The sequence below is a fragment of the Acinonyx jubatus genome, chromosome B4, assembly GCF_027475565.1.
Source record: "Acinonyx jubatus isolate Ajub_Pintada_27869175 chromosome B4, VMU_Ajub_asm_v1.0, whole genome shotgun sequence".
Classification (NCBI taxonomy): domain Eukaryota; kingdom Metazoa; phylum Chordata; class Mammalia; order Carnivora; family Felidae; genus Acinonyx; species Acinonyx jubatus.
Window position 1 is genome coordinate 21,120,875 of NC_069387.1, and position 25,309 is coordinate 21,146,183.

Here is a 25,309-nt window from a genome sequence, read left to right on the forward strand (position 1 = left end):
TTTGAGAGGGAGTGAGCATGTGCGAGGAGGGAAGGGGCAGAGAAAGAAACAGAGAGAATCCCAACCAGGCTCCATGATATTAGCACGGAGCCCAATGCAGGGCTTGAACTCATGAGGCGTGAGATCATTACCTGAGCCAAAATCAAAAGTCAGATGCTTAACCGACTGAGTCAGTCACCTCCAGTAGGTATGCATTTTAATTTTCCTGTACCTGAACCCGTTGATATTTGCATTGGTTCATTGGAAATTCCTTTGACTGCTTCTATTGCCTCAAAGCCTTTTTTTCCCAAATGGATATGTATAGTCTTGCTTTGTTTCATAGATATATATGTATATACGCATGTATATGACACTAAATTTAACTCAAAAATGATTTCTTTTGGTTGGAATAAATTATCATTCTAAACCTTAGACTCTACGGTTATTTTCCTGTATTGATGGTCACTTTGCCCCAAAACACAGCTTGAATAATTTTATATCCCATTGTTTATAATGGCTTAAATATGTATTGACTTGAAGAGTCTCTATGTATCTCCCAGGCCTAAGTTTGGATTAGCCCATTTTGATAAATACCATTTCCTAAAAAGGCACTGTAATATATGGTATAGCCATATATTATTACAAAAGCATTTTTCCCCACACTTATTTTAATTGTTTTGTCAATTTCAACACAGTAACCCGATGGAATTATAAATGATATTGCTTAAATCTATAAATTAACTTGAATGTTATTTTATTTTATTTTATTTTAATTTTTTTTAACGTTTATTTATTTTTGAGACAGAGAGAGACAGAGCATGAATGGGGGAGGGTCAGAGAGAGAGGGAGACACAGAATCTGAAACAGGCTCCAGGCTCTGAGCTGTCAGCACAGAGCCCGATGCGGGGCTCGAACTCACGGACCGCGAGATCGTGACCTGAGCCGAAGTCGGCCGCTTAACCGACTGAGCCACCCAGGCGCCCCTTGAATGTTATTTTAATCTTCAGCTTTCTGGTCAGCAGGAGCTTATAACGTTCCATTTTTCACCAAAAATCATATGGTTACAGACTTACGAGACTTCAGATACCATTCAATTTCGAGTTCTAGGCCACCCTGCCCTGCACTTGTGCCGTTTTACAGATCATCAAACCAAGGCCCCCAAACCTGTATCTGGTTGGGGAGACGCTGAAGACAAGACCCAGGGTCTATCTCATTCTGCTTTTCTATCACACCATTTATTCACTCGCTCCCTTTAATACTTTAAAATGTCTACGGATGTTAGTTAGAAACATCCCAGTTGGTTCATTTCTAGGACTTTTCTAGATTGCCATAGGGAAAAAAATGGGCATCGATACTGAACTTGAGGCATATGTTTTGTTCAATGGGGAGAAAATGCACACAGCTTATTCCATTTCATCATACCTAAATGGTTTGGTCGTGTTTGTTTTGTTTGTTTGTTTGTTTGATTTGTTTTTTTCTTCATGGGGAAAGCAAACTGGCTTCTGAGCTGATCTCCCATTTTCTGGGTCACTCTATCTTTTTAAGGGTTTTATTGTAAACAATAGTTTCTTATTTACTACAGTCTACAGGGAAGTATAGAGATAGACAAAGAGATAAAGTTACAGAATCTTGCCTTTCCAAGAGATTCTCACAATCAAATGCAGAACACCAGATAACAGAGCGTATCAGTTCCACACAACAGAAAATCCAAATGGCAGTGGTTTAAAGAAAAGATGGACTTGTCTCTCATGTAATGAGAAATCCGAAGAGAGGCAATCCATTACATTGGTTACACAGTGTCATCAGAGACCCAGGCCAACTTACTGACTTTTACTCTGCTATCAGGGTGTGGGACTCATGAACATTTACATCAGGAGATGGCCAGTGCGCTGGCCATCATCACTAATTTCCAGGACAGAAAGAAAAGGAAAAGCAGAAAGCCAATGCCAGCCAAGTTAGCTCTTCTGTAACTGGTTTTCCTGGAAGTCTTCCTATGATGTCCGCTTTTTGTCATTGTGCACAACTGCATCAAATGACCGCCACTAGCAACAAGGGAGCTGCTGGGTGAAACATGTTAGCCAGGCACTTTGCTACCCTCAGTAAAATCAAAGCTCTTTCTGTAAATAAAGAGAGGAGAATGGATATCAGACAGGCAGCTTGTCGTCTCTACCGCTCAGTATTTGAGGTAAAACATTACCTAGGATTTTCTTCAGACCAGGGTTTCCATTTGGCTAATGAGAAATTGGCGCATGGTCGTCATGGTTAAGTTGGACTTAGACAAATGGTCGAGGGCAGAGGGGGCATTTCAACACAAGAAAGGGCCTGAGCAAAGAGTCCTCATAGCAGGTGTATGGGAGAATGGCAGTAGCGACGGAGGGAGGCCCTCCATGTTTTGGAATGTCTTTCCAAAGTGAGAGTGGGGGGGTGCACGGAAGTGCAGGGGTGGATTGGTTAGCAACTCTGCTTACCAATCAGTGTTTTCCTCATTACATCTTCATAGCAGTAATTAACATTTATTAAAACCAACTATTTCCCAGAGGATTTCTAAGTGTTTCACTATGCATTGTCTCTAATCCTTGCAACACCCCCAGTTTAGGGATAAGGAAACTGGATATTTGACCAAGGTCATGCATCTTAGGAATGTAAGATACCCAGAATTGGGTCTTAGGCCAGTTTACAATGTCACAATGTTAAATTTATTTCTTGGGAATAAACTTCTTTATTGGGATGGGATGGTGAAGATGAGCGGGTGACCCTTCTGCTATTTCTTGATAGTTTCTAAAATCTAAACTTGAGGGGGACTTTACAAACTCTTCAACTAACCAGCCGAATGACCATGGACAAGCGACTTAATCTCCCTGAGTCAAATACAAAACCAGTCAGACATTACAAGAAAAGAACACGACAGACTGCTATCCCTCATGAACATGAATGCAAAAGCTCTAAACCCAATTGTTAATAAAATTACATAAGTAAAAAAATTTTAAATGCAATCCATATTTTCTGATCCAGCATATATATGTGTGTATAGAGATCTACATCTGTACCTTTGTCTATACATCCTGGATTCATTCTTTTATTTATTTATTGCCATTTTGGAAGATCTGCCTAGGAGGTTCCCACCAGTGAGTTACGCACCATGCGGTGTTGAAGGAGAATGAACAAGGCTGAAACTTACAGTTGTGGAACTGTAAGTTCCAGCTAGCTGGGCTAGCGAAGATTAAAAAGAAAAAAGAAAAAAGGCTTCAAATGCAGTGGTATGGTTTGTTAGCTTTGCCACCATTTCTGAGTTGAAATTGTGCAGCAAAAGCTCAAAAAGATGCACAGGGTTATTGGAAACTCATTTATCAAAATTCAAAAGAGAGGAAGGCGGAATGGCAGCAGAAATCTCAGAGAATACAGAAAGCTGCTGCATTTTGAGTAAAGCATACACTAAACAGTACATCCAAGCTCTGCAGGTACAGATTGGAGGAAGGGAGGTGCTTGGTGCTAAATGTACCTACCAGATGATATTTTGTATAGTACCTTTCATGTGGAAAGTCTAAGAATCAGGAATTTTTGGCATTGGGAGGTGTGTGTGCGTATCTATATCATCTATATCTATATCTTTATATCACTGTCTCTATCTCATCTATATCTATCTATCTATCAAGAAAATCTCAGGAACATCCTTCCGACTTCTCTTCTTGTCTCCCACTTGGTGACACCTGGCTTTGGGAAGCCACACTTCTAATCCTGATTCCTACATACTGGTTGGTGGTGTGATGTTGATAAACCACTAGCCACACGGGCCCCATTTTCCCCGTGAACAACCAACGTTAAAGTAAGTGGCCAGATGATCTTGCAAGTACTTTCTAGCGCTAAACTTAGGCATGGCCTAAGTGAGTGATCTCGGCCACTTGGATCCCAAGCACACGGCATACTTAAAGTAATCTCATTTGAATACAAATTGTATGGGTACACTCTTATAAATGGCAAACAAAACACCGGAAAAATTACATCACTGGAATTATCCAAAACAAGGTTGCTCACTTTAACATTGCAGTGCTGTGACGTCTTTGATAATATTATTTACCCAAGAGAAAAGAAAGCACGTATGCATACAAAGATTTGTACAGGAATGTTCCTAGCAGCTCTATTTCTAATAGGGGACAACTGGAAACAATATACGTATCTATCAATAGGTGACAAGGTAAGTACATTGTGTAATATCCACAATTGGAATACTACTCAGCACGTACAAGGATTCCATTTATATGCAACTGAAGAACATGCAGAATAACCTATAGTTCCACAATATATTCAATTCTAGAAAATGCAAAGTAAAACAGATCATTGCGGGGCGGGGGTGGGGGAGTGGGAAGTGGAGTGGGGGAAGGTGGTGGAGGGCAGGGCCAGGGGAGGAGCAGGGAGGGGGTAGAAGCCCAGCGAAGCGTGCGGGCACGCTGGAGCAAGCAGGAGGGGAGAGCGGTGCAAAGGAGAGGGGGCCAGGGAGGGCCCGGAGGAGGGGAGGGCGGTAGGGGCAGGGGCGGGAAAGGGTTAGGAGGAGGGACTTGGGAGGGGGAGGAGCAGGGTGGTCACGGGTGTTGGAAGGGAGGAGGCGGGGCGCGCGGGAACTGCGTGCGTTGGCTCTGTGCGGCCCGCACACGGCGTCATGGCGCGCCTTCTCCGGGCGTTCTGGGCCTTGCCCTTCCGAGAAGTATCCCGGCGGACCGGAGCGGGCCCAGCGGGCAGCGGCGGCGCCGGCGCGGGGGCAGGTCACGCGAACGCAGGTAGGCCCCGCTGCCGCCGCCTCCCGGCTTGCGGTTTCACTTCACCCTCCTGAACTTGGGGGTCCGAGTGCTGGTTCTGCACGTGGCTCTTCCTTCTAGAGAAACTTCTTGGCTGCGCCCCTGGGTGCTGTTCCGGACAGTGGGTTGTACATTTGGACGGACGTGGGTGGGTGTCCCTGAATATTTCCTTGGTAAAATGTCGGGTTCAGGAGCCCCTGACGCTTGTCTCCAGACTCCAGGCAAACGATGCTCCCTCCTGTAATGGCCCGTGATCTGTTACACTGTCCCCCTCTTAAATTCTGCATGCTTCTTTTCCCAGGGGAGAAACGAGCGGTTCAGACTTGGGACGCCTGCGGATTTTCTTCCTGCCCTGCTCTATTTCTATGTGTGTGTCCCAGATCTGAGACGTGTAGGCTAATAACTCGTTCCCCTTTAGACTGATAATCATTGATTGTCAGTGGCTCTGAGACCAGTGAAAAGCGTGTGTGTGTGTGTGTGTGTGTGTGTGTGCGCGCGCGCGCGTGTGTGTGATGTGTCCGTGTTTCTTTAACATGCCTTTGGCTCCTCTGTCGGATTGGGGCGCATTCGCATGTCATCTTTTAGTTTGGAGTCACCTGTGGAGACCTGTGTCAACTGTATTTCAGATCTATTTCAGGGTGATTTAGTGCTCCCCGTGGATTGGCTTCTTGGGCAACTGCCCAGCTGTCCCGTCTCTGAATCCGATTCTGTTATATGCCCATTGAGGAAATTTCAAGATACCTGTCTCCTCTGAAATGTACCAATCACTTGGAATTCTTTCCATCCCCTGAAGTTCTCAAAGTATAGTTTTAAATAAATAAAAGCACAGGCTGCGTGAAGTAGTAGCTGATCCAACATGACTTCCAGGCATGACCTTCAGCACCCCATGGTGTCTTAGCCAGCCAGTCTGATGATATTTGTTGCATACCTACTGTGTGTCAAGCGTTGGCTTCTGAGAACCACAGGTGATGGAAACATCACACTTGTGGGCCGGAGCTCTCCTCATTACCTTTTTATAGGATAGTGGTTTCAATGGCAGCTTGGCTTTTATGTTTGTTCTGGTGTTGTCAGAAATAGCCTTGATGAATTGCCTGGGGGATCTAACGTCTTCAGCAACGTTTAAAATCTGGCCAGACACCAAAACATAACAGGAGCTTTATAACTTCTCAGACACCCCCTCCTGGGAATTTATTCTGAGGAAATAATTCAAAAGAACAAAGTTATATGTACAAAAATGTTTGTAACAGCACCACTCTTAAGAACCAGAAGCTGGCCGTAACCCAAATGTCCATCAGTTAAGGAATGCTTAAGTAAACCAGAAAAGTTCAATTCCAAAAACTATTAGGCACCCGTTAAAAATTATAGACAGGTAAGAGTTTGGTGTTGACATGTTGGGCATGTTCTGAACTTGGTAAGCTTAAGCCTGTGTTTTTCTTCTGTAAAATAAGGATAATGGTAGTAGTAGGGTTATTGTCCAGACTAAATGAAAAACATTTTATTTTATTTTTTTTTAACGTTTATTTATTTTTGAGACAGAGAGAGACAGAGCATGAACGGGGGAGGGTCACAGAGAGAGGGAGACACAGAATCTGAAACAGGCTCCAGGCTCTGAGCTGTCAGCACAGAGCCCGACGCGGGGCTCGAACCCACGGACCGTGAGATCATGACCTGAGCTGAAGTCGGACGCTTAACCGACCGAGCCACCCAGGCGCCCCAATGAAAAACATTTTAAATGCTTCATCACAATGACTGGCCCTTAGCATACGGTAAATGTTAATTATAATTACATAAACAAATACAAAGGACAAAAGTATAGCTACATTTAACGTACGTTACAGACTTAGGGAAGGTTGAGAGAGCAATGAGATGTTGTTAGTGACAGAAGACGGTTCCACAGCACTGAGATTCCTGCTACGCAAGAGGCAAGGCCCCTATGACTTTGTCTTTGAGATCGTCAAGAGCAAATCGAGAGAGGAAAGTAAGAAGTATCCTGGAGAAAACTGTTGTTTCAGGAAAACATTCTAGAAATACTCTGCTAGGAAACCGTCCTGAGCACTGGTTAAACCAGTCCAGTTACTGGGGTGGGAAAGAAGACTAGTCTGCAAATTACAATGGGCTGGGGATTCCTTCTGTGCCAGTTCCTAATAGGTTTCCTTAGTCTCGACAAGTATTTTTGAAACAAGGCTGCCTTGTGTGTGACACTGGGTAGCAGAGCAGCTGTGACCAGAAAGGTGAACAAAACCAGAAGGAGGTAACCAGTATGTGACCATATGACCAAGAGAGGGCGTTAGGTTATTTTATTTTATTTTTAAATGTTTATGTATTTATTTTGAGAGAGAGCGAGAGAGAGCAAGGGCACGAGCAGGGGAGGGGCAGAGCAAGAGAGAGAGAGAATCTTAGGCAATGCACTGTCAACGCAGAGCCCAACACGGGACTCTGTCTCGTAAACTGTGAGATCATGACCTGAGCTGAACTCAAGAGCTGGCCGCTAAAGCAGCTGAGCCCACCCAGGTACCCCAAGAGGGTGTTCTTTACAGATGAGAAAATCTAAGCCCACCTCTTGAAATATATTGCCAACAAGAAAGATAGCCTGTGCCAATCACAGCACAAAGCGAGAAAAGAACCCAGAGGAATGCAAGTGTATCAAAGCATAGTTCAAGGTAAAGCTGTGTAGCTATCTAGCACAATAATAAGAGCCACCAAATCATTTGGTAGCGAAGATCGCAAGAGAGAACGTAGAGGGAATCTGAAAGACGCGCGGTCCCTAAAGGACCAACTTGAGGTGCAGACGACCTGGACTAAGGACAGAAAACACCTCTACACACACTCAAAAGGACCAGAAGCCCAACGTTGAGTCCTCTCTGGCCACCGGTGTCCAAGTGACCTTACTCCTTCCTAAAATGGTCACTGGTTGGGTGTTGTATGTATAGGCGCCTAAATTGCTGTTCGGTGAAACTGCAGAGCTTACACATAATGCAATTTCCATTCAAACTTTAGTTTCCTAAAGCGTAGTATGTGAATTGGCCGGAGCAGCCGCAACAAAATGCCACAGGCTGGAAGGCTGAAACGCAGAAATTTGTTTTCTCATCATTCTGGAAGCTGGGAGTTCAAGATCAAAGTATTCGCAGGGTTGGTTTCTCCTGAGGGGCCTCTGTCTTTGGTTTGCAGATGGCCTTTTCTCTGTGCTCACACAGCCCTAAAGTCTCTTCCTCCTCATGTGAGGACACTGGTCAGATTTGGCCCATCCTGTGGCCTCATTTTTAACATAATCACCTCCTTAAAGGCCCCATCTCCGAAATACAGCTATAGAGATTAGGCTCCACCCATATGACGTCATTTGACCTTATCTCTTTAAAGGCCTTATCACCAAATACTGTTACATTCTAAGGTACTGAGGATTGGGACTTCAACATACGAATTTTGGGAGGACACAGTTCACCCCCTAACGCCATGATTAAAGAAACCTCCGTAAGTGATGCAGACCTGATCCTGACCCGAGAGCACCCAGCTGCCCGCTGGCCATTTTGCTATCAAGGCAGGGTCTGTCTTCTCTTGATGGTGTCTTCTAGGCTGCAGATTTACAGTTAAATGTTGCATATTTGGTGCTTGAAGAACAACTAGTCTGAACATTGTTACCTACCCATGAAACCTTTCACACACATTGTGTAAAAGGTACGTACAGATAAGGATTAGAAGAGCCATGAAAAATGGGGGAGAGGGGCCGAGGGAGGGAGAGAGAATCTTCAGCAGGCTCCACACTCAGGGCAGAGCCCGATGTGCGGCTTGATCCCGTGACCCTGGGATCATGACCTGAGCCGAAATCAAGAGTCAGACATTCCACCAACTGATCCACCCAGGCACCCCAAAAAACGTACTTATTTAGATAAAGGAGTAATTCTTCCGTCTGACGATATAACAAACACATTTTTAACCTTTATTTGTTTTTGAGAGAAAGCGTGAGTGGGAGAGGGCAGAGAGAGAGAGAGGGAGACACAGAATTGGAAGCAGGCTTCAGGCTCTGAGCTGTCAGCACAAAGCCTGACGTGGGGCTCGGGCTCAGCAACGGCGAGATCTTGGCCTAAGCCGAAGTCGGATGCTTAACCGACAGGCGCCCCTTTTGTCTAACAATTTAAATCTTAGTTTTAAAGTTTAAGCTAAAAAAATAGGAGAGAGGGAGTGTCTGAAAAGAATTAGTCACTCTAATAGGTGTGGTAAAATACAGAGCTATAGGAGAGGGATCTGGGGGCCCATCCAGGATTCAGACCTTGGGTTCGAAGCTGAAGGGCGCGAGTCCCGCTGAACTTTCGCGCTTCTTGAATTCCCTCTTTCTGGTGTCAGCAATTGTATTGCATGTGGAAAGACCCTAAGGGCAATGCTTCCAGGAAACAGTAGTGGTTTTTTTTTCCCCTCTAGCCCATGCCACTTCCTCCCCAAAAGGAGAAGGGAAGATAATAGCAACTTTCCAGACTATAAATCTTAGTACCAAAAGTCAGTTCTCGTCTTAGAATTCCACAGAAATAATAAAAGATCTTTGCCAAAGGCAAGAATGTAGGTGGAGTGATGCAGCAGGACAGACACTTGGAGGGTAAGGAGAGCGTTTTATCATGGTGCTCTCCTACTCCTTTCTATAACCAGTGTCAGTGATATAGCCAGGGTTCAGGTTTCCCACATTTCCCTCAAAACCAGTTTCGATTCTGGGAGGGAGAATCAAATCCCGCTCTTGCTCTTGCCACCCTTTGTTTCACTATTTGAGGTGGCCTTTGTGTGACCAGTCCCGGCTTAGGTCACACAGACACGTTGGCCCTGGACAGCTTTTGGATCTTGCCCTTGGTTGAAGGCTTACAAAATATAGTTATACACATCTGTTGGGCTTTTCAACGGCCTTAAGTAGAATGTCTTCCGCTTCTCTTGTGGTTAAACACATAGTTCCAATTCAAGCCAGTTCTGATCCCACTTGGTCTTAAAACAACCAAAACACCTTCCCCTGCTAACCGCGCCTGAAGAGATTGCACAGTGTTTTCCCCTCACTGGGCGGTTAGGCTGGCATTGCTTTGTAAAACTCTTTTATTGTCACCTTGAATAGTTATCTAAAGCTTACACAGTCAATAAAATGTTCACAGTTTCATTGTTCTCCTATATTTCATCCACCTAAGGTCAAGGTCAAAAACAGCTCCACAGCTCTCCCCTCTTTCTCCTAAATCATCAACTTACGCTCTTCAGTGGACAATTCCCAACAGCATACTAGGATACTGTGATCTTTCTCCTCATAAAGAGTACTCTCGATCTTACCTTCCATTCCAGCTAACCGCAGAACTCCCGAGGGACCTGTCTGCACTGTCTCCCTTTCCTTCCTCCTCTTCTCTATCAGATCTATTCTACACACACACACACACACACACACACACACACACACACACACTCTCCTCCGCCTAAACTGCCCTTTTTCAGCGCACCAGTGACGGCCACATTGCCAACCCCGATGGTTAATTATCAGTCATCTCTTTCCAGGACGGCACATTCTTACGGTTTCCTTCCTGCCTCGCTGTCTGCTCGTCCCCACCTCCTCCACCCGTTTATCTTGGGGCGCCTCCGAGTCCAACCCTTGGGCCTCTCTGTTCTTCCCACACTCGCCGACTTGGGGATCTTCCAGGCTCATGGCTTTAAATAACATCGTAATGCTGTGAGGAGTCCCAAATTTACATGGCCACCTTGGGCCTCTCCCCAATTTCTGCATCCATAAATCCAGCTGCCTGCCTGACGTGTCCACTTGAATATTGAGCTGGCATTTTTATTAACAAGCCTTCAAACCTGCTCCTCCTGTAGGCTTCCCCGTCGTCCCCTGCTCGGACCTAGAGCCTTGGAGTGGTGCCCCTTTGACTGTGTCGTTTCTCTCGTACTTCACATCTGCAAGTCCTCTGGCTCTGCCATCAGAATACAGCTGGCGAGGGACCTCTCTAAGTCTGTCTGCTGCCGCCGCCCTGACCCAGGACTCCTCCCGTCTCTCGGCCAGGTTGTTCAAGTGCCCTCTGTGCTGGGTGCCCTGCGGCGACCTTTGCCCTGCTTCAATTTTTTTGGTACATCAGCCAGTAACCCTTTTAAGTATGTTAGATCATGTCATGCCCCTGCTCATCTTCCCGTGACTTCCGCACTCAGAATAAAAGCCACCAACCTTAGGGTAGCCTTCAAGGCCCTTGGTGGTATGCCCGCTACCCCATTAGCTCTCTGCTCACACTTCTGCATATTTTCCTGCTCGCTCCACCCATTCCCCTGGCCTTCCCGCTATTCATCAGACATGCCAGGCACACCCAGCCAGGTTTTTCTCTTGCCTACGTGCTCTTCTAGATATTCACACGGCATGTTTTCTGATTCCTGTGTGACAACACCGAACAGTTTGGGGCAGTGAGGAAGAAGAAGCGGTGCAAATAGGGGAGGGCGTTTTGTAATCGGGGACTTTTGTCATCTCTGCTGGAGATAACGGCGGCCTGAGCCAAGGTAGCGGCAGATAAGTGAGGATGAGCAGATCCTAGAGCTATTTAAGAAGGAGAAGCAACAGGGCTTAGTGCACGGAAAAGGAAAGAGTCACGGAGGACGGCCTGGCGTTCCGGTTGAAAGCGTGGCATCAGAGAGCTGGAGCACATGAGAGGAGGAGCAGATTTGGGTCGGGCGGGGCAGGGGAGACACGCGAAGTCCTCTCGCGCACGGTGTTTGAAACGGGACAGCCTCGAGGTACGCATCTGGTTGCATATGGATCTGGAACTCAGCAGAGAGGATGGAAGGAAGCTAGATGTGGGGGTCTCATCGTGTGGATGGTCCTTAAGCTACTCAGCGGACAAAATCACCCAAGGGCAGGCAGGTGTGGTGCGGTGACAGGGGCAAGCCTAGGACAGCCGGACTCGTTCCAGGGCTGGCTGACGAAGGATGCCGAAAGGGAGCCGTGGGAGAGACCAGAGAATCGGGTGCCACGGAAGCCCAGGGAAAGCAAAGGTGCCACGGGAGAATGCCAAGTGTCAGAACTCCGGGGAAATGAGAGAGAAGGATGAAGGGTTCCCAGGCTTCACGGAGAAGGTGTCAGCGGGCTCCCTGAATTTGGAGGCAGTGCGCTGGGGGGTGCGACGTCTTCAGTGCCTCACGCCCAGAGGCCCGTGATGTCAGCCTGTCCCGCTGTCGGCGATGTTCCCTTTGCTTCTTTGGTTAAGGTGGTGACGTGTACATTTTTCCGTTGTAGAGGCTCATTTTCTTCCTCGTAATTAACACTATCTTGAAAATGTGTAACTGTTCCATTCTTCCAACAGTCGTTCGCCCAGGGTTTTAGAATCCCCTGCCGATTCTTGCTTGAGTCAGTGACTATTTTACTGATTATAAAAGGGTGATTTTTTTTTTTAATTGTTATCATTCCCCCGTCCATTTATTGCATGGCATTCTGCATTGGTAACTCTGAAAGGCCACTGAGCAGTAGTAATCGTCACATAAATACATCTTGCTTTGCGCCCCAGGAAATGAGTCCTGGGGAAACCGTGTGCAGTTGAACTATATTTTCATAGGAAAATTTCGGAGGTGTATTTCCAGAGTGAAAAAGAAGTCCCCATAGCTTTACAAAAAGTATTTAAGAAAGGGCAACTATTGACATATTTAACAGATTAAAAACTTTTTAATAAAATGTGAACAACCATAAGCAACAACAACACACGGTACCAAAAATACCGTATTATGCGGTATTATGAGCTAGCGATGAAGATACAGATCTTCATTATGTAGGACCTCTTCCTGGTAACAAAATGAATTTCAAATATGCTTTTCAGACATGTTCGATGTTTGGCGGTAACACCGTAAGTGTCTAACCTTTTATCTTTGTTGCTGTGGTCAGTTACTAAGCCTCCGGGCCGCTGTTTTCTCATTGGGACGTTGAGGTGCACAGATCATAAAACCCTTTCGCGTTCTTCGTGTTGGATGGTCGAAGCATCGGTTGTATATGCCTTGGGCTTCCTCCTCCCCTTTGGCTAAAAAGAGTATTGTCCTAGTTAATTTGTTTCCATTCACTGGAGTAAAAGTCGTAAGATTAAAGCATAAGGATAGATTCTGGAAGGTCTCCGTTTCTTTGCAGGGGCATACGCTATAGGAGTCTCTTTTTTTTCCGCACTAGATTTTTTTTAATAAAGACTTCTGCCGACAAGCAAAAGCAGAGAGATTTTTATAAACCAGCGAAGGAGAGGAGTTGAATAACCCACTAACTCACGGTTCTTTTCTCTCCAGTCACTCAGCTACTCCCAGCCGTGTCCTGGCAAGAAATACTCCTCTGGATGCGGTAATAGAAGAGGGATCAATGTGCACCCCCCGGGCACCCGAGGAGATCTTATTCTGCATTATTTCGTATTTCAGCTGCCTCTTTAGCTCCCGCGCCCCAGTGGGACGAGAAAACCGGCTGTCCGCTTGCTGCTCCTTTCTCGTGAAACTGATGAGTCAGTTGAAGCATTTTGTACCGGAGCTTTCTGGTCCCCGGGACGAAGGGAGTCGTGGGAGAGGGGAGGGACGGCCGTGTCCTGGGGGTGGCCGTGCACTTGAGGAGCAAGGCTCAGGGGAAACGTCCATTGGGCCCTTTTGTTCTAATTACAAGAGGTTCCCATTTAACCACCCAGGGTCCCTCACAGAGCGCGAGCCAGCCTCTCACCCGGAGCGAGTGGCAAAAGAAGCTGACTCCAGAGTGGTTCTACGTCACGAGGCGAAAGGGAACCGACCCGGTAGGCCACACCGCCGACGGTTCGGTGACTGGATGGACCGGGGGTGGCTGGAGGGGGGGTTGGGGTACGTGTCACTCATCCGCTCTGCCCGTCGTCCGGCCCTCCTCCGTGGTTCTCCCTGTCGGGCACCCGTGTCCACCTGCCTGTAGGGACCGGAAGCCTTCCCGGACCCCCCTCCCTCCCCTCACCCTGTTCTGCCTCCTCAGTAACCTTCCCGTTGCTCCCCTTCTGGGCCCCCTTCTCCGCACGGCTGCCAGAGAGATCCGAAAACACAAGTCCGACCACAGCCCTCCGCCGCCCCTCCAGAGGCTTCCCGCCGCTTCCAAGGTAAAGAGCAAAGTTTACAAATGGCTAATTAGGCCCCAGTGGCTCTGCCCCCAGCCTCCTGCCCCTCTCCTCGGTCGGGCTGTTTTTCCTATCTCTGCGCTTGGGCCACACTGAGCTTCCTTCCGCTCTCAAACACCCTGGGCTCCCTCTCCGGAGCTTCCGCCCTTGACCCTGTGTCCTGCTCTCCCCCATCCCCTCGCCCACCCTCCCTGCCCCTTCAGACCTACCTCTCAACCCCCAGCCCCTGTGCTCAGGGAGGCCTTTCTGGGCCCCAAGCCGGCCTTGCTGTTCCCAGCACTTTTCCTTGAGAGCACTTGCCATTGTTGGTGTGGCCCTCGCACAAAACACAGCACCTGGCCGTGGTCCGCCCTCAGAAAGTAAATTTTTGTGACTTCTGAGCGAGTGCGGGCTAAGAGGCAGAAACATTAAGCTGCATTCATCAAGCTCAGCTTTGACTCGCTTCCGGGGGGAGCCGTCCTCCGTCCTCCGTGGTTCCTCATCACGGTACTGTTTTCCCAGCACAGCGCTTCTTAACCAGGAATCTGTCTCACACCCAAGTATAGCCCCTGGAATAAAGCCGTAGAACGCGGTTACCAGACCTTTTCACTGGGGAAGTGGACCCCACAGAGTGGACCACAGCGCTTTTGCGGAGCTGCGGGGTATTTCTGTCTTTCCTTCAGCAGGCCCCACCGAGTTCATGTGCACGTGGCCGTGGAATCATGGCACACCCTCGGTTTCTCCGATGCTGACGTCGTTAGGCCGGCAGATCCCAATAGATTCTTGTGAAGTCCTGCTATTTCTTAAAACTTCCTGTGGGCGGGACTCTAATAATCCTTCACTGGGAAAGAGACCGTGGTTATTAGTGCACGTAGTACGGGGAGCCACGTGTGATTCTCTGTGTGCAGTTGGGCGTATCCCAGAATATTCTAAGCCAGCCCTTTCTCAGGGACACAGCCAGGCAGGGTTTGGTTTATATACCGAGCCTGGAGATGAGCTGACAGATGTTGAGGAGAATAAATCTGTGGGATTCTCAAACAGATGGTGCAGTATGCTCTGTGCATTTGGCCATTTTACAAAATGAGCATCATCCAGTATTTTCAGTAATGTTATAAATCCCTTTCAGCTGACCCACGTCCACACGTAACTTCTTGGAATAATGCAGAACTAGCTGTAAGCCTTGCTAACGAGAGAGAAGTAACACGTCTAAGCTTTCTATTTGGTCACCCACACTTAAAAATTCGGTCGCGCGTGTTCGTATTGGGCCGCAGGGGTACGTTAGCACTCGGGTAGACACAGCAGATGAGTTTACGGCCTGGTTGCACCATAAAAGTCCGACAGAAGGCAGTCGAAGGCAGGTTTTATGCAGGTCACCCGCTGTCTGCCCCGCAGAACTGCTCTCCACATGCTTCGCTCCGCTCTGAGCTCTGGGAAGAAGAACACGCTCCCCTTCCCTCCGGCTACTGACCGAGTGTGGCAGTGGATGATGCCGGCGAGGTCAGAGGACACAACCGAGAAATCAGGATCCGGGGTCCTCTCGGCAGCCGTGCTTCTGCAGGCCACCCTCACCTACGGCCGCAGCCTCATGGGTGCTGGGAGCTGCCCCATCCTTGGCCCCACAGGCCTAGTAGGGTAGTGTGTTCTCAAAGCCACGGGCCCGGGGCTGCCTCACCCTCCCTGTTGGTTTCCGCTGGCCCTGTCCCCACCTTTGTAAATCGTTCCATATGAAGTTATGTGCAAAGCACCCTTTTGAGCGGGCCATCTGTTCCCAACAGGTATGTTGTATGGAAAGAGGTCCCGTTGGTCCAGACAGACTGCCTTCAGGGCCACCATAGCAGAATACCACAGACTTGGGGGCTTAGACAACAGACATTTATTTCTCACAGTTCTGGAGGCTGGGAAGTCCCATATGAAGGGGCTGGCCAGTTCAGTTCCCGGTCTTTTCCTCCCCATCTCTGTAACGGCACCCAGACCAGCCCTGGGTACATAGTAGGTTTTCAAGTAAATACTAGAATGCACAATTGAGTTAAAAGCTGAGTTCGGCCCTAAATAGATGATAAGACTCATATAAAATTGAGGTGTAAGGGGAAGGAGGCATCAGGAAATCGGTCTAGGAGGCCTGGATAGATGTCACTTCATAAAATGTGTCCGTTGAAGCTTCCTAGGCTTTCTAGCTCAGCCCCAGGACTGGTGGCCCTCTGGCATGTGTGTCTTGTCAGCCCAGGCGGGAGGGATGTGGAGCTTGGTTGCAGATGCCACGGGTGGGAGCAGGCACCCAGGGGGACAGGCCGTAAAAAGACCAGCTTACTACTGTGCAGAACTACTGTTCTGCAGCTCAGCTTAGAGTCTTTGAAGAGGGAAAACGTCCAAGTGTGCCCAGATGGTAGGCTCAGCGGGTTATTTTGAAATTGTCCGTGATGCGGCTTGCTGAAAACGGGCTGTTAATATTACCACGGGGAATCTGAATGTTTGACCTGTGATTTTGTCGAGACGGGAAATCTAGGAAGGGCAGAAGAGTCCAGCCTGCCTCCCGAGTCTGTTCTGCAACGTGGCGGCCCGTTCAGAGGAGCGCTGGCTTCTCTTTCATCCCGTGCAGTTGGGGGAGCGCTTGCTGCCCGGCCCTGCTGGTGGATGGTCCGTAGTTGGCTGGGGTGGCAGGGTTGGTTTTGTTTTTGTTTTCTTTCCTTTTAATTTATTTTCACAAAAGGAATTGGGCAAAAAGCTCTTTGTTTCTTTTTCCAACAGCGAGATCCAATTTGCAAAATGGCATTTTGAAAAATATATGTCAAGACTTGGCTGACTCATTGCCTCGAGTCTCCTTGTGTTTTTCTTGGGAAACCTCTGGAAACCCACAAGCTCTTTAGGCCACAATTAATGAAGTCATTTTATCTAGGTAGTAACTTTGGTATGGGATAATCTAACTCATTATTTAAACGTTTTTTAAGTATGCAACGCCCTAAATGCCGCGCAAAGCGTATTAGAGGCACAACCACGAGCTGACAGAGCTATGCTATTTATGTATTTATATTCTGTCTTTAATTGGAGATTTCAAAGTGTTTTAGACAGTGGACTGGATTCCTATTGTATGAACTATTTTGAGACGAAGACTGAAATCTTACACCATGCAGAGGACTGTTCTCTCACTTTTTCACAGACTTTGATGTTCTTGGATGAAAGGTGCTATATAAATACAAAGCATGATTAATGTCATAATTTGAATATTTGGCACAATAAAGGCTGGGTTGTGATAAACCTGCAGGCTGCTTCGTTGGGCACGTTGTAATTTTCTCTCCGGTGATGTTTGCCCTTCGTCAAATTAGTACAAAAATTCCTTTATTTGGGGACTGAATCTTAGATTTAAATCCGCATATCATCTCCTGCTGGTGTTAGGAGAGCCCTACACATGATGTATCTCCTTTGCTTTCAGCCTTTCAGTGGGATCTACCTGAGTAACAAGGAATCAGGAACGTGTCACTGCGTGTGCTGGGACAACCCACTCTTCAGGTAAGGTCAAGGTGGAGAGGTACTGAAGGAGAACGGACCTCCAGATTTCATGCAGCTCTGTCTCATTTGAAGTCTTGGCTAAATATATACCCCTGTTGTTTTTAATTGCCCTCCTCATTTGGCATGGTTGCTATAAGGAGAGCTGTTTCTATAAAATACTTGCCTGTCTGGATTATTTCTAGCATGTAGAGCAGTTAACGAGATCTCTTAGCCTGTATTCTTTCTCTCTGTATCCCGGAGAACTAGACAACAAATAAAACTTCGTGGGCACCTTAAGGTAGCACTATTAGAATATTTTCCTGGGAGAGTATTTAAAGAAACCTAAACCATAATAGTATTTGCCTGGCCATGTGATTAAAACTATATCTCTCCCAGGGAAAATGGGCTTATAATTTAATTTGGGAAATGTAGAATTTTATGAGGATAGATTCCCCACAGTGCTTGACAGTAGTGAATACATACCCTGTTCTATACCAGCTAAAAGTAAATTTAATTGCCCCTTGATTTCAAAGCCTCTTTTAAGTCAATCAGGATCTGAAATCTCTCAACAAAGGCTTTTTTGTTTAGCCATGCAGGAAACAGTCTAAAAACAGTAGATTCGATGAAGAAGAAAGGAAAACATCTTTGAAGTCCTGTTTTCAGAACTTCAAAGATATTTTCCTTTCTTCTGCATCAACCCTAAATTGGTTTAGAATAAAATATAAATCAAGCCAGCTCTGTGAATCTTCCATTAAGCCGGGCTTCATTATGTCCTTTGGGCTTTGAGCAGACCGGGCTTTCTTGGGCTGCTGGCTGCTAATGTGGGCCGGATTTGGAAAGCCAGACCCCGCCGGCAAGGATGAGGAACAATTAGGATCGATTTCCCTTCATGCTTGCGGAAGGGCAAGTCTTTGCCCGGATTCACTCACTACGACAAGTGGCTGGTGAGGAGACGTCTAAGAGAGCAGTCGGCCCGGGATGGCCTGGGGAGAACTAAGAGAAGCAGGCTATTTTAACACAGGAAGATGTGGGACGCGTATTTCTGAGCCATTAGTTATTCCTTGACCTTTGGTTCTGTTAAGGAGAAGCAGGACCTTGAGATGGCCAGCCTGCTTTTAGTCAAAAATAAAGGTGGACAGTAACCAGACGGATGCTCTGTTTCTACCTTTGGGCTGTGAAGACAGGATGAGAAGTTGTCCTCGTAGGGGCATTCTCCCACTTTGCGTTCATTTTCTTACTTCACTGGTGTTCCAGTTTCTGCACTAGTAAAATTGAGACCTTTCCCCCGCTCCCCGGGGCCCACCATCCCCTCACCGCAGCAGCCAGTCTGGAATCGCAGAACGTTGGAGCCGGGATGGACCTGAGACTAGAGCAGTAGGGTAGACTGTCCAGGAGCAATTTCTGCCTCCATGGAAATGCTCCAGATCTGCTCTATCCAATATGGTAGCCACTAATCGCATATGGCTCTTGAACGCTCAGTGTCGTTGAAGCTGAATTTTTAATTTTATTTAACTCTAATTCATTTAAAACTAAAAGCCCACATGTGGCCAGTGGCTACCGTATCGGCACAATGCGTGTCCAAATTAAGGAAGTCGAGTGACCAACCCCAGGTCACTGAGATAGTGAAGCAGCCAAGACTAACAGGAGAACCAGCCACTTCTCGAGAAGCCCGTTTCCCAAAGGCCAGTTTGCGAAGCTGCCGATTCACCAACCTTACTTATTTCTTTTTTAATCATTTAGTTTTAGTTGAAAGGTTTCTATTTTTTTTTCCCCCTTAGGGACTTTTGAGTTGGTTTCTGTTCCATTTTCCTGCTGCTGCTGAATAATTGAAACTGGAAGAAATATGAATATGTTTAAAAGGATCTTTTATGCTCCAGAATGTACTTTTCTTAAAGATGTATTTGTTTATAGGAGAGGTAGGATACTGAAGTGGCTAGGGGTCTGCTCCCCTGCTCTGTGACCTTGGGCATGTCTCTGAACCAGTCTGTGGCTTGATTTCCTCACCTGTAATGTGCTAGCAGGATGGTTGGACTTCATAAGGTTGTTGAGAGGATTAACTGAGTCGTGAGGTAATGCACGCAGAAGCACCAGCGCAGTTCCCGGCGTGTGCCCAGCAGGCACTCACTACTTGTTGGCAATGACTGTCCTCAGAGACGGATCCTTCTTAGGGCTGCATATGGAGATAAATCTTTGAGAATGAGGAATTCTTGTGAATATAGTCTCATTAATGAGCATCTATCCATGAAGCTTGTATTCCTGAGCATGCTTCCCATTCAAGAGCTTGGTCTTAGGAAAATATTCTTGTTTTGCCTCTCTCTTTCTCTAGTCTCCAGCCTTCATAATAGCAAGCAGGGGTGGAGGAAAAAAGTAAACATTCCTCCAAATGCTTGTGTAGGGTCAAAATGAGGGGGAAAGTTGGTCAGCCAAGAAAGAGTCAAGTGGATGTGGGACCACTGCCTCTTGGCAGAATTGGCTTCACACAGAACCAGTATGGTGCCTGTTCCGGGAGACATGCCTCCTGTCCAAATCAGAGGCCTTTAATCCAAGGTTTCCAGGTCCAGAACACTCTTAGGATGTTATCACCCCTCTGGGGGCTCCAGACTGTTGCTTCATTTGCCACCACTTCCCTGCTTCCTCTGTTCCCCTTCTTTCTCCTTCCCCCCCATGTACCCATTCTGGAAGTGTTTATTAAAATCTACTGTGGGATCACACGTTGGGTGCTCCTACATCCTTCTCAGAATAGAAGGAAACTGAAAGCCTAATATTACTTTCCTTCTTACATAACATCAGGATGTCCTGCATGTTACAAGTAACTAAGTAACATTCGTTAAAAACCTTTTTTGTGTTCCGGTTCCTCTGAATGAATGGAAATTCTTCTAAGATTTTAGAGTTGTCAGTTATCACCAGGTGCCTCGGCTGTAGTTTGGGGGCTGTGGAATTTCCAGAAATGAAGAAAAACCAAAGCAAATAAACATGTAACGACCACACAAACACACAGCAAAACAAGCAAACAAACAAACAAACACCTCTAAGAGTATGTGAAAAGAGATGATCCAGAGTGGTTTTAGTTTCCCAAGGTAGAGTCTTATAATCTGGTAATCATTTAAATATGTTTATTTTAATTTCTTTTTTTTTATTTAAAAAATTTTAACATATATTTATTATTTGTTTATTTGACAGTCTCACGTGTGTGCGTGAGCGGGGGAGGGGCAGAGAGGGAGACGGAGAATCCACAGTGGGCCCTGGCACTCTCAGCGCAAAGCTCAAAGTGGGGCTCGAACCCGTGAACCATGAGCTCAGGACCTGAGCTGAAGTCAGATGCTCAACCGACTGCGCCATCCAGGAGCTCCCATATATTGGAATTTCTAATTGACCTTAATATTTAGGTTTCCATTCCGAAATTCTATATGATGGACCTCTCATTATTACCTGGTAAAATCTGCAGATTCCGTTAATTGCATCAAGAAAGATTTATTGTTTCCCATAAACATTTTAAATGACTTTTTATTAGTCTTTAGATTAATTCATTAAAAAATGTATTACATTCATAATTCTCCATCAAAATGCCTTTAATGATCACTGGTTTACGTGTAATGTTAAGGGTGGAAAGGCTGTGACTAAAACATACTCAAAATGTTTTTCCCTGGGCCAGGGTGCCTCGGTTGAATAGTTTTGAGCCCTTTGGAAAGGGTTGCAAAAAAAAAGTGGACCTCTGGCTGCTCAGATTTCATGGTTATCTGTTATTAATAATAGTGATGATTTTTAAAAATAATGGCTACCGATTCATGTGCCGTTTATCCGACACTATGCTAAATACACTGTACCTATAGGGAAACTATTTCAGGTAATCTTGTCAGCAACCTTGTGAGGCAATAATGCCTTTACTGTTCTATCCATTAGGGCACTGAGGCTTTAAAAGACTAAATAACTTGCCAAGGTCACAGATATAGCAGAGCCTGGCTCCACGCGCACACCTTTCAGAAGTCAGGGCCCTTACACCTCAGAGTTCTCAAAGGCTGGTCTGAGGATCCTGGGAGTTTCTGGGACCGTTTTAGGGGCCCTACAAGGCCCTCCCTCTCTTTCGTTACTGCATATCCATGAGGCCACATCCTCTTCTGTACCTCAGGCAAAATAGCAGTGCAGCAGATCGAATCCAGAAGCACATACGAAGAGTCAATGGTCTTTTTCCTTTTTCTAAGCTAGATGTTAAAGAGATGCGCGGAATTGTGAAACAGTGCATCTCTTCTCACTAAGTGTTTGTTTCATTTTGGAAAATATAATCCGCTGTCAGAAAAGTAGGTTACTTATGGGAGCAGGTAATGAATTCGTTATTTTTAAAAATAACTTCGTGGATGATTATTTACAACTTGTCAGTTACAATTTCTAATTTGTTAAACGTCGGTATCCGTAGTTCCCGTAAACAAAAGCTCTCAGAGCTCCTCAGTGATTTAACAGGGAGCAGCCCTGAGATGGGAGTGTTTGAGGATGACTCTTCCTGCTGCGGCGCGTGCTCTCCCCCGAGCTTCCTTCTGCGTTCATAGGCTAGGGAGTTGGTTATTTGCCATTTTTCCTTCTCTGTACTCAGGTTTTTTGGTTTTTGGCTCTTGGTTTGTCTGTTTGTTTGTTTGTTTTGCAGAGTTTATAGTGCATTTCTTCTCCCTCTTCCTTAGAGAGCCCTTCCCCTGCCATTGCAGATTTTCCACTCGGGTTCCCTAGCGCCCTTTGAGGGAGCTCACCGGGGGTCCCTGGCGCGTGGATTTGCGTGTTTCCCTCTCACTCCTCTGGTCGGCCCCCCTGGGCCTCTCCCACCTCGGCGCCATTCGTTCCCATGGGACATGTCCAGGAGGGTCACGGCGCCGCAGCGACTGTTCACAGCGAACCTTCAAGAGCACTTACTCCTCCCCCCCCCCGCCCCCGCAGAGTATCTCCTTCAATCCTCAAAACGTCTCCATGACGTAGGTGTTATTCTGCCCATGCTCCAGATGGGGCCCGGAGAGGTTACATAGCCTGCCCAGTGTCACACAGCTGCGAAATGGCAGAGGCAGTCAGGCTTCTGTGTCCGGGTAACCGGAAGGTCCTGCTGCTGAAAATGCGTTTCATCAGGTCTCCCCCTGCTGGGCCCAGACTGTGACACCCTCCACGGACCACTGCTGTTTCATTTCCGTTTCCCCCTTTTCCACATTTAGACCACTTGGATTGGATCTGTGTTTCCTAACGGGCATCACAGTTCACAAAGCCTCTAGTGTTTTTTGGCCCCTGTCGGACATCGGGAGGGGAGCTGGCAGCATCCCAGGAACAAGAGATCCTTTCCGGGGGACGGGACAACGTGTTCAATAGCGACAGTGCAGAGGGCAGGGTTCCTGCGGAACTGATTGTTCACCTAACTGGCCTGGAGGTCTGGCAGAGGAGGGAGGGGATCAGAAAAATGAGTTGGGGCATCCAATGCTCTTCGTGTGTTCATAACAATCTCAGCAGCTGCCGCGTGGCCAATGTCTTACCCGGTTCCGAGAACAAGGACTGCTCCGGCACCAGACGGCCTTCGTTTTCTGAGGCTCACGGGACGTCTGGCTCCGATGAAAGGGACGCGGGGATCCTGAGAGGCGTGGACACCTCGTTAGGATCAACTCGCACCAAGGTTGTCTGCAAGCAGGTGGGGCTTTTTTGTTTTGTCTCTTTGGTTTTCCCCGATGCTGCAAAGATCATAGCTGGTGTTATGACGCGGGAGTATTTTCGTACTTTTCTACACTTGCTACTTCAGATCCTTCTCCTATCGTTCTGGGCACTGCAGGGAAGAGAAAGAACCTTCCTGAGCCACTCTCTGACGTAGCCGTTCCTGGTTGTGGCCTTCCAGGGATGGGGCAGAGGGAGGGAGAGAGAGAGAGACAGAGACAGAGTGAGCAGAGGAGGGGCAGAGAGAGAGGGGGAGAGAGAGAGAATCCCCAGCAGGCTCCGTGCTGCCAGCGCAGAGCCTGACACAGGGCTCGAACTCACAAACCATGAGATCATGACCTGAGCCAAAGTCAAGAATCGGACCCTTAACTGCCTGAGCCACCCAGGCGCCCCTGTCTTCTTTCATTTCTTAACCAAATTCTGATGTGATGGGCTTCCCTCCCCCCATACAAATGGCAGACACCAGAGTGGGGTGGCCATGTGGGGTGCGGCCACGTGGGGCTCACCTGTCTAGTTTCACGTAAAGAACTTTGTCTCGGTGGGGAAATGACGGCAGCCTCTCTCCTGTGCAGTGTGGAGCCCGTCTTGGCCGCGTGCTTCCTGATGGACGTGGGCCTAGTGGGCAGAGGTTTTGCATCAACAGTGTGGCACTGAAGTTCAAACCAAGGAAATACTGACTGTCTCCAGGGGCCCCCTCCCCTTGCCACTGCTTCATTTACACCCTCAGTTGTCATCGCTCATATGCATGACGTGTTCTGTTGGCTACCGAGCTAGGCCAAATGTGTTGCTGGCACCAGGCAAGTCACAACCTCTGGGATATATTTACCTGGACTCAGCCCAACCCTGACTCCAGCTTGGACTAGAATTTCACGCGGTGACAGAAGGGCAGCCATTTCCATCGAATTGACTTCTGTAGGCTTTGCCTGGGACCAGAGGGTGTGACTCTTGGGGGACATTAAGAAGCTGATGGACCATGAGCCAAAAAACTCCTACAGAACTACCCTGACCTTACCACTGCAGTGAAGCACTTCGTGGACCTATACAGGTGAGGGGTCAAGGGAAAAGAGGAAGGGGACGCGGGATTAGAGTAATCAACAATCCCAGCGCCGAAAGAAATGCCAAGGACCGGGGTTGTGGGACAGCAGAGTTTGGGAGGCACATGCAGTGATCGATGGGATGCATGGTTCTTTTTCATAGCTTTAGAATGTCTTGACCATTCTGGTTTCATGCTTTCTACCCACAAATAAGTGCCAGTGGGAGCTTGTTAGATTTCAGTGATCAATGAGTAAAAGTGGCTGCCAAGTTAAGCTTTAACATGTTCAAATAAAATACTTACTAAAATTGGTGTTTACTCTGTGTCTAAGCCTATGAATTTGCTCTTTTGTGAAAACTCTAAATCAGATACCAAAAGAAAAAAGAAATAGATTACGTTGGAGTAGGCATCTGGTTATACAACCTTAATAGAACTCAACTGTTTTACAAATTGAGAGTCTTGAATACTTTGCTATTGAAAGCGTTTAAATTATTTGGGATTTTATAGGCAGAAAGAAAAACCTAATGATTCCATTTTTCTCTTTATTAGTTTGTAGTGCATCATGTAGCTTTTCTTTTGGTGGTTACCATGGAAATCACAACATGCATCCTTAACTTGTCACAGCCATATAACAATTATTTTTGCTACTTTTCCAAGAATGCTCTCCTTAGATTGCTTTAACCTCATTAACACCCTTCCATATTTTGTGTTACTGTTGCTATGAATTTAATTTTACACACATTTTAAGCCCCACAAGTCATTAATTTATATGCCAATATTTATTTATATTTACCTACATATTTCCTCCCTATTTCTTCCTGAAATATCACATTTCCCTGTGGGATTGTTTTCTTCTGCCTGAAGAACTCTTTTTAAAAAAAAATTTTTTTTAATGTTTATTTATTTCTGAGACAGAGCATGAGCAGGGGAGGGGCAGAGATGGGGAGACACAGAATCTGAAGCAGGCTCCAGGCTCCGAGCTGTCAGCACAGAGCCTGACGCGGGGCTCGAACTCACAAACTATGAAATCATGACCTGAGCCGAAGTCGGACGCTCAACTGACTGAGCCTCCCAGGCGCCCCAGAACTCTTTCTTTTAGTTCATGATTCCTAGTGTTGAATCTTCTCAGTTTCTTTTCTTGGCTGAGAAATGTATTTATTCTCCTTTAAAATGTTTAAAGCTTTATCGAGGAAAAGATATACCAAAAAATTGCACCTATTTAATGTATAAATTTTGGTGAGTTTTATCTCCTTTCATTTTGGAAATACTTTCCCTGGGCATAGAATTCTAATTTG

At 46.8% G+C, this 25,309-nt stretch overlaps 1 protein-coding gene across 1 annotated transcript; it reads left to right on the forward strand.

Annotated features, from left to right (window-relative positions):
- The first annotated feature begins 4,578 nt into the window (after positions 1-4,578).
- MSRB2 (methionine sulfoxide reductase B2) lies at positions 4,579-24,332 on the forward strand. The gene is made up of 8 exons (XM_027073635.2): positions 4,579-4,751; positions 13,383-13,504; positions 13,762-13,831; positions 16,319-16,398; positions 16,431-16,487; positions 17,256-17,332; positions 22,784-22,961; positions 23,554-24,332. The coding sequence occupies exons 1-8, from the start codon at positions 4,634-4,636 to the stop codon at positions 23,656-23,658; spliced, it is 807 nt and encodes a 268-aa protein (XP_026929436.2). The 5' UTR covers positions 4,579-4,633; the 3' UTR covers positions 23,659-24,332.
- The last annotated feature ends 977 nt before the right edge of the window (positions 24,333-25,309 follow it).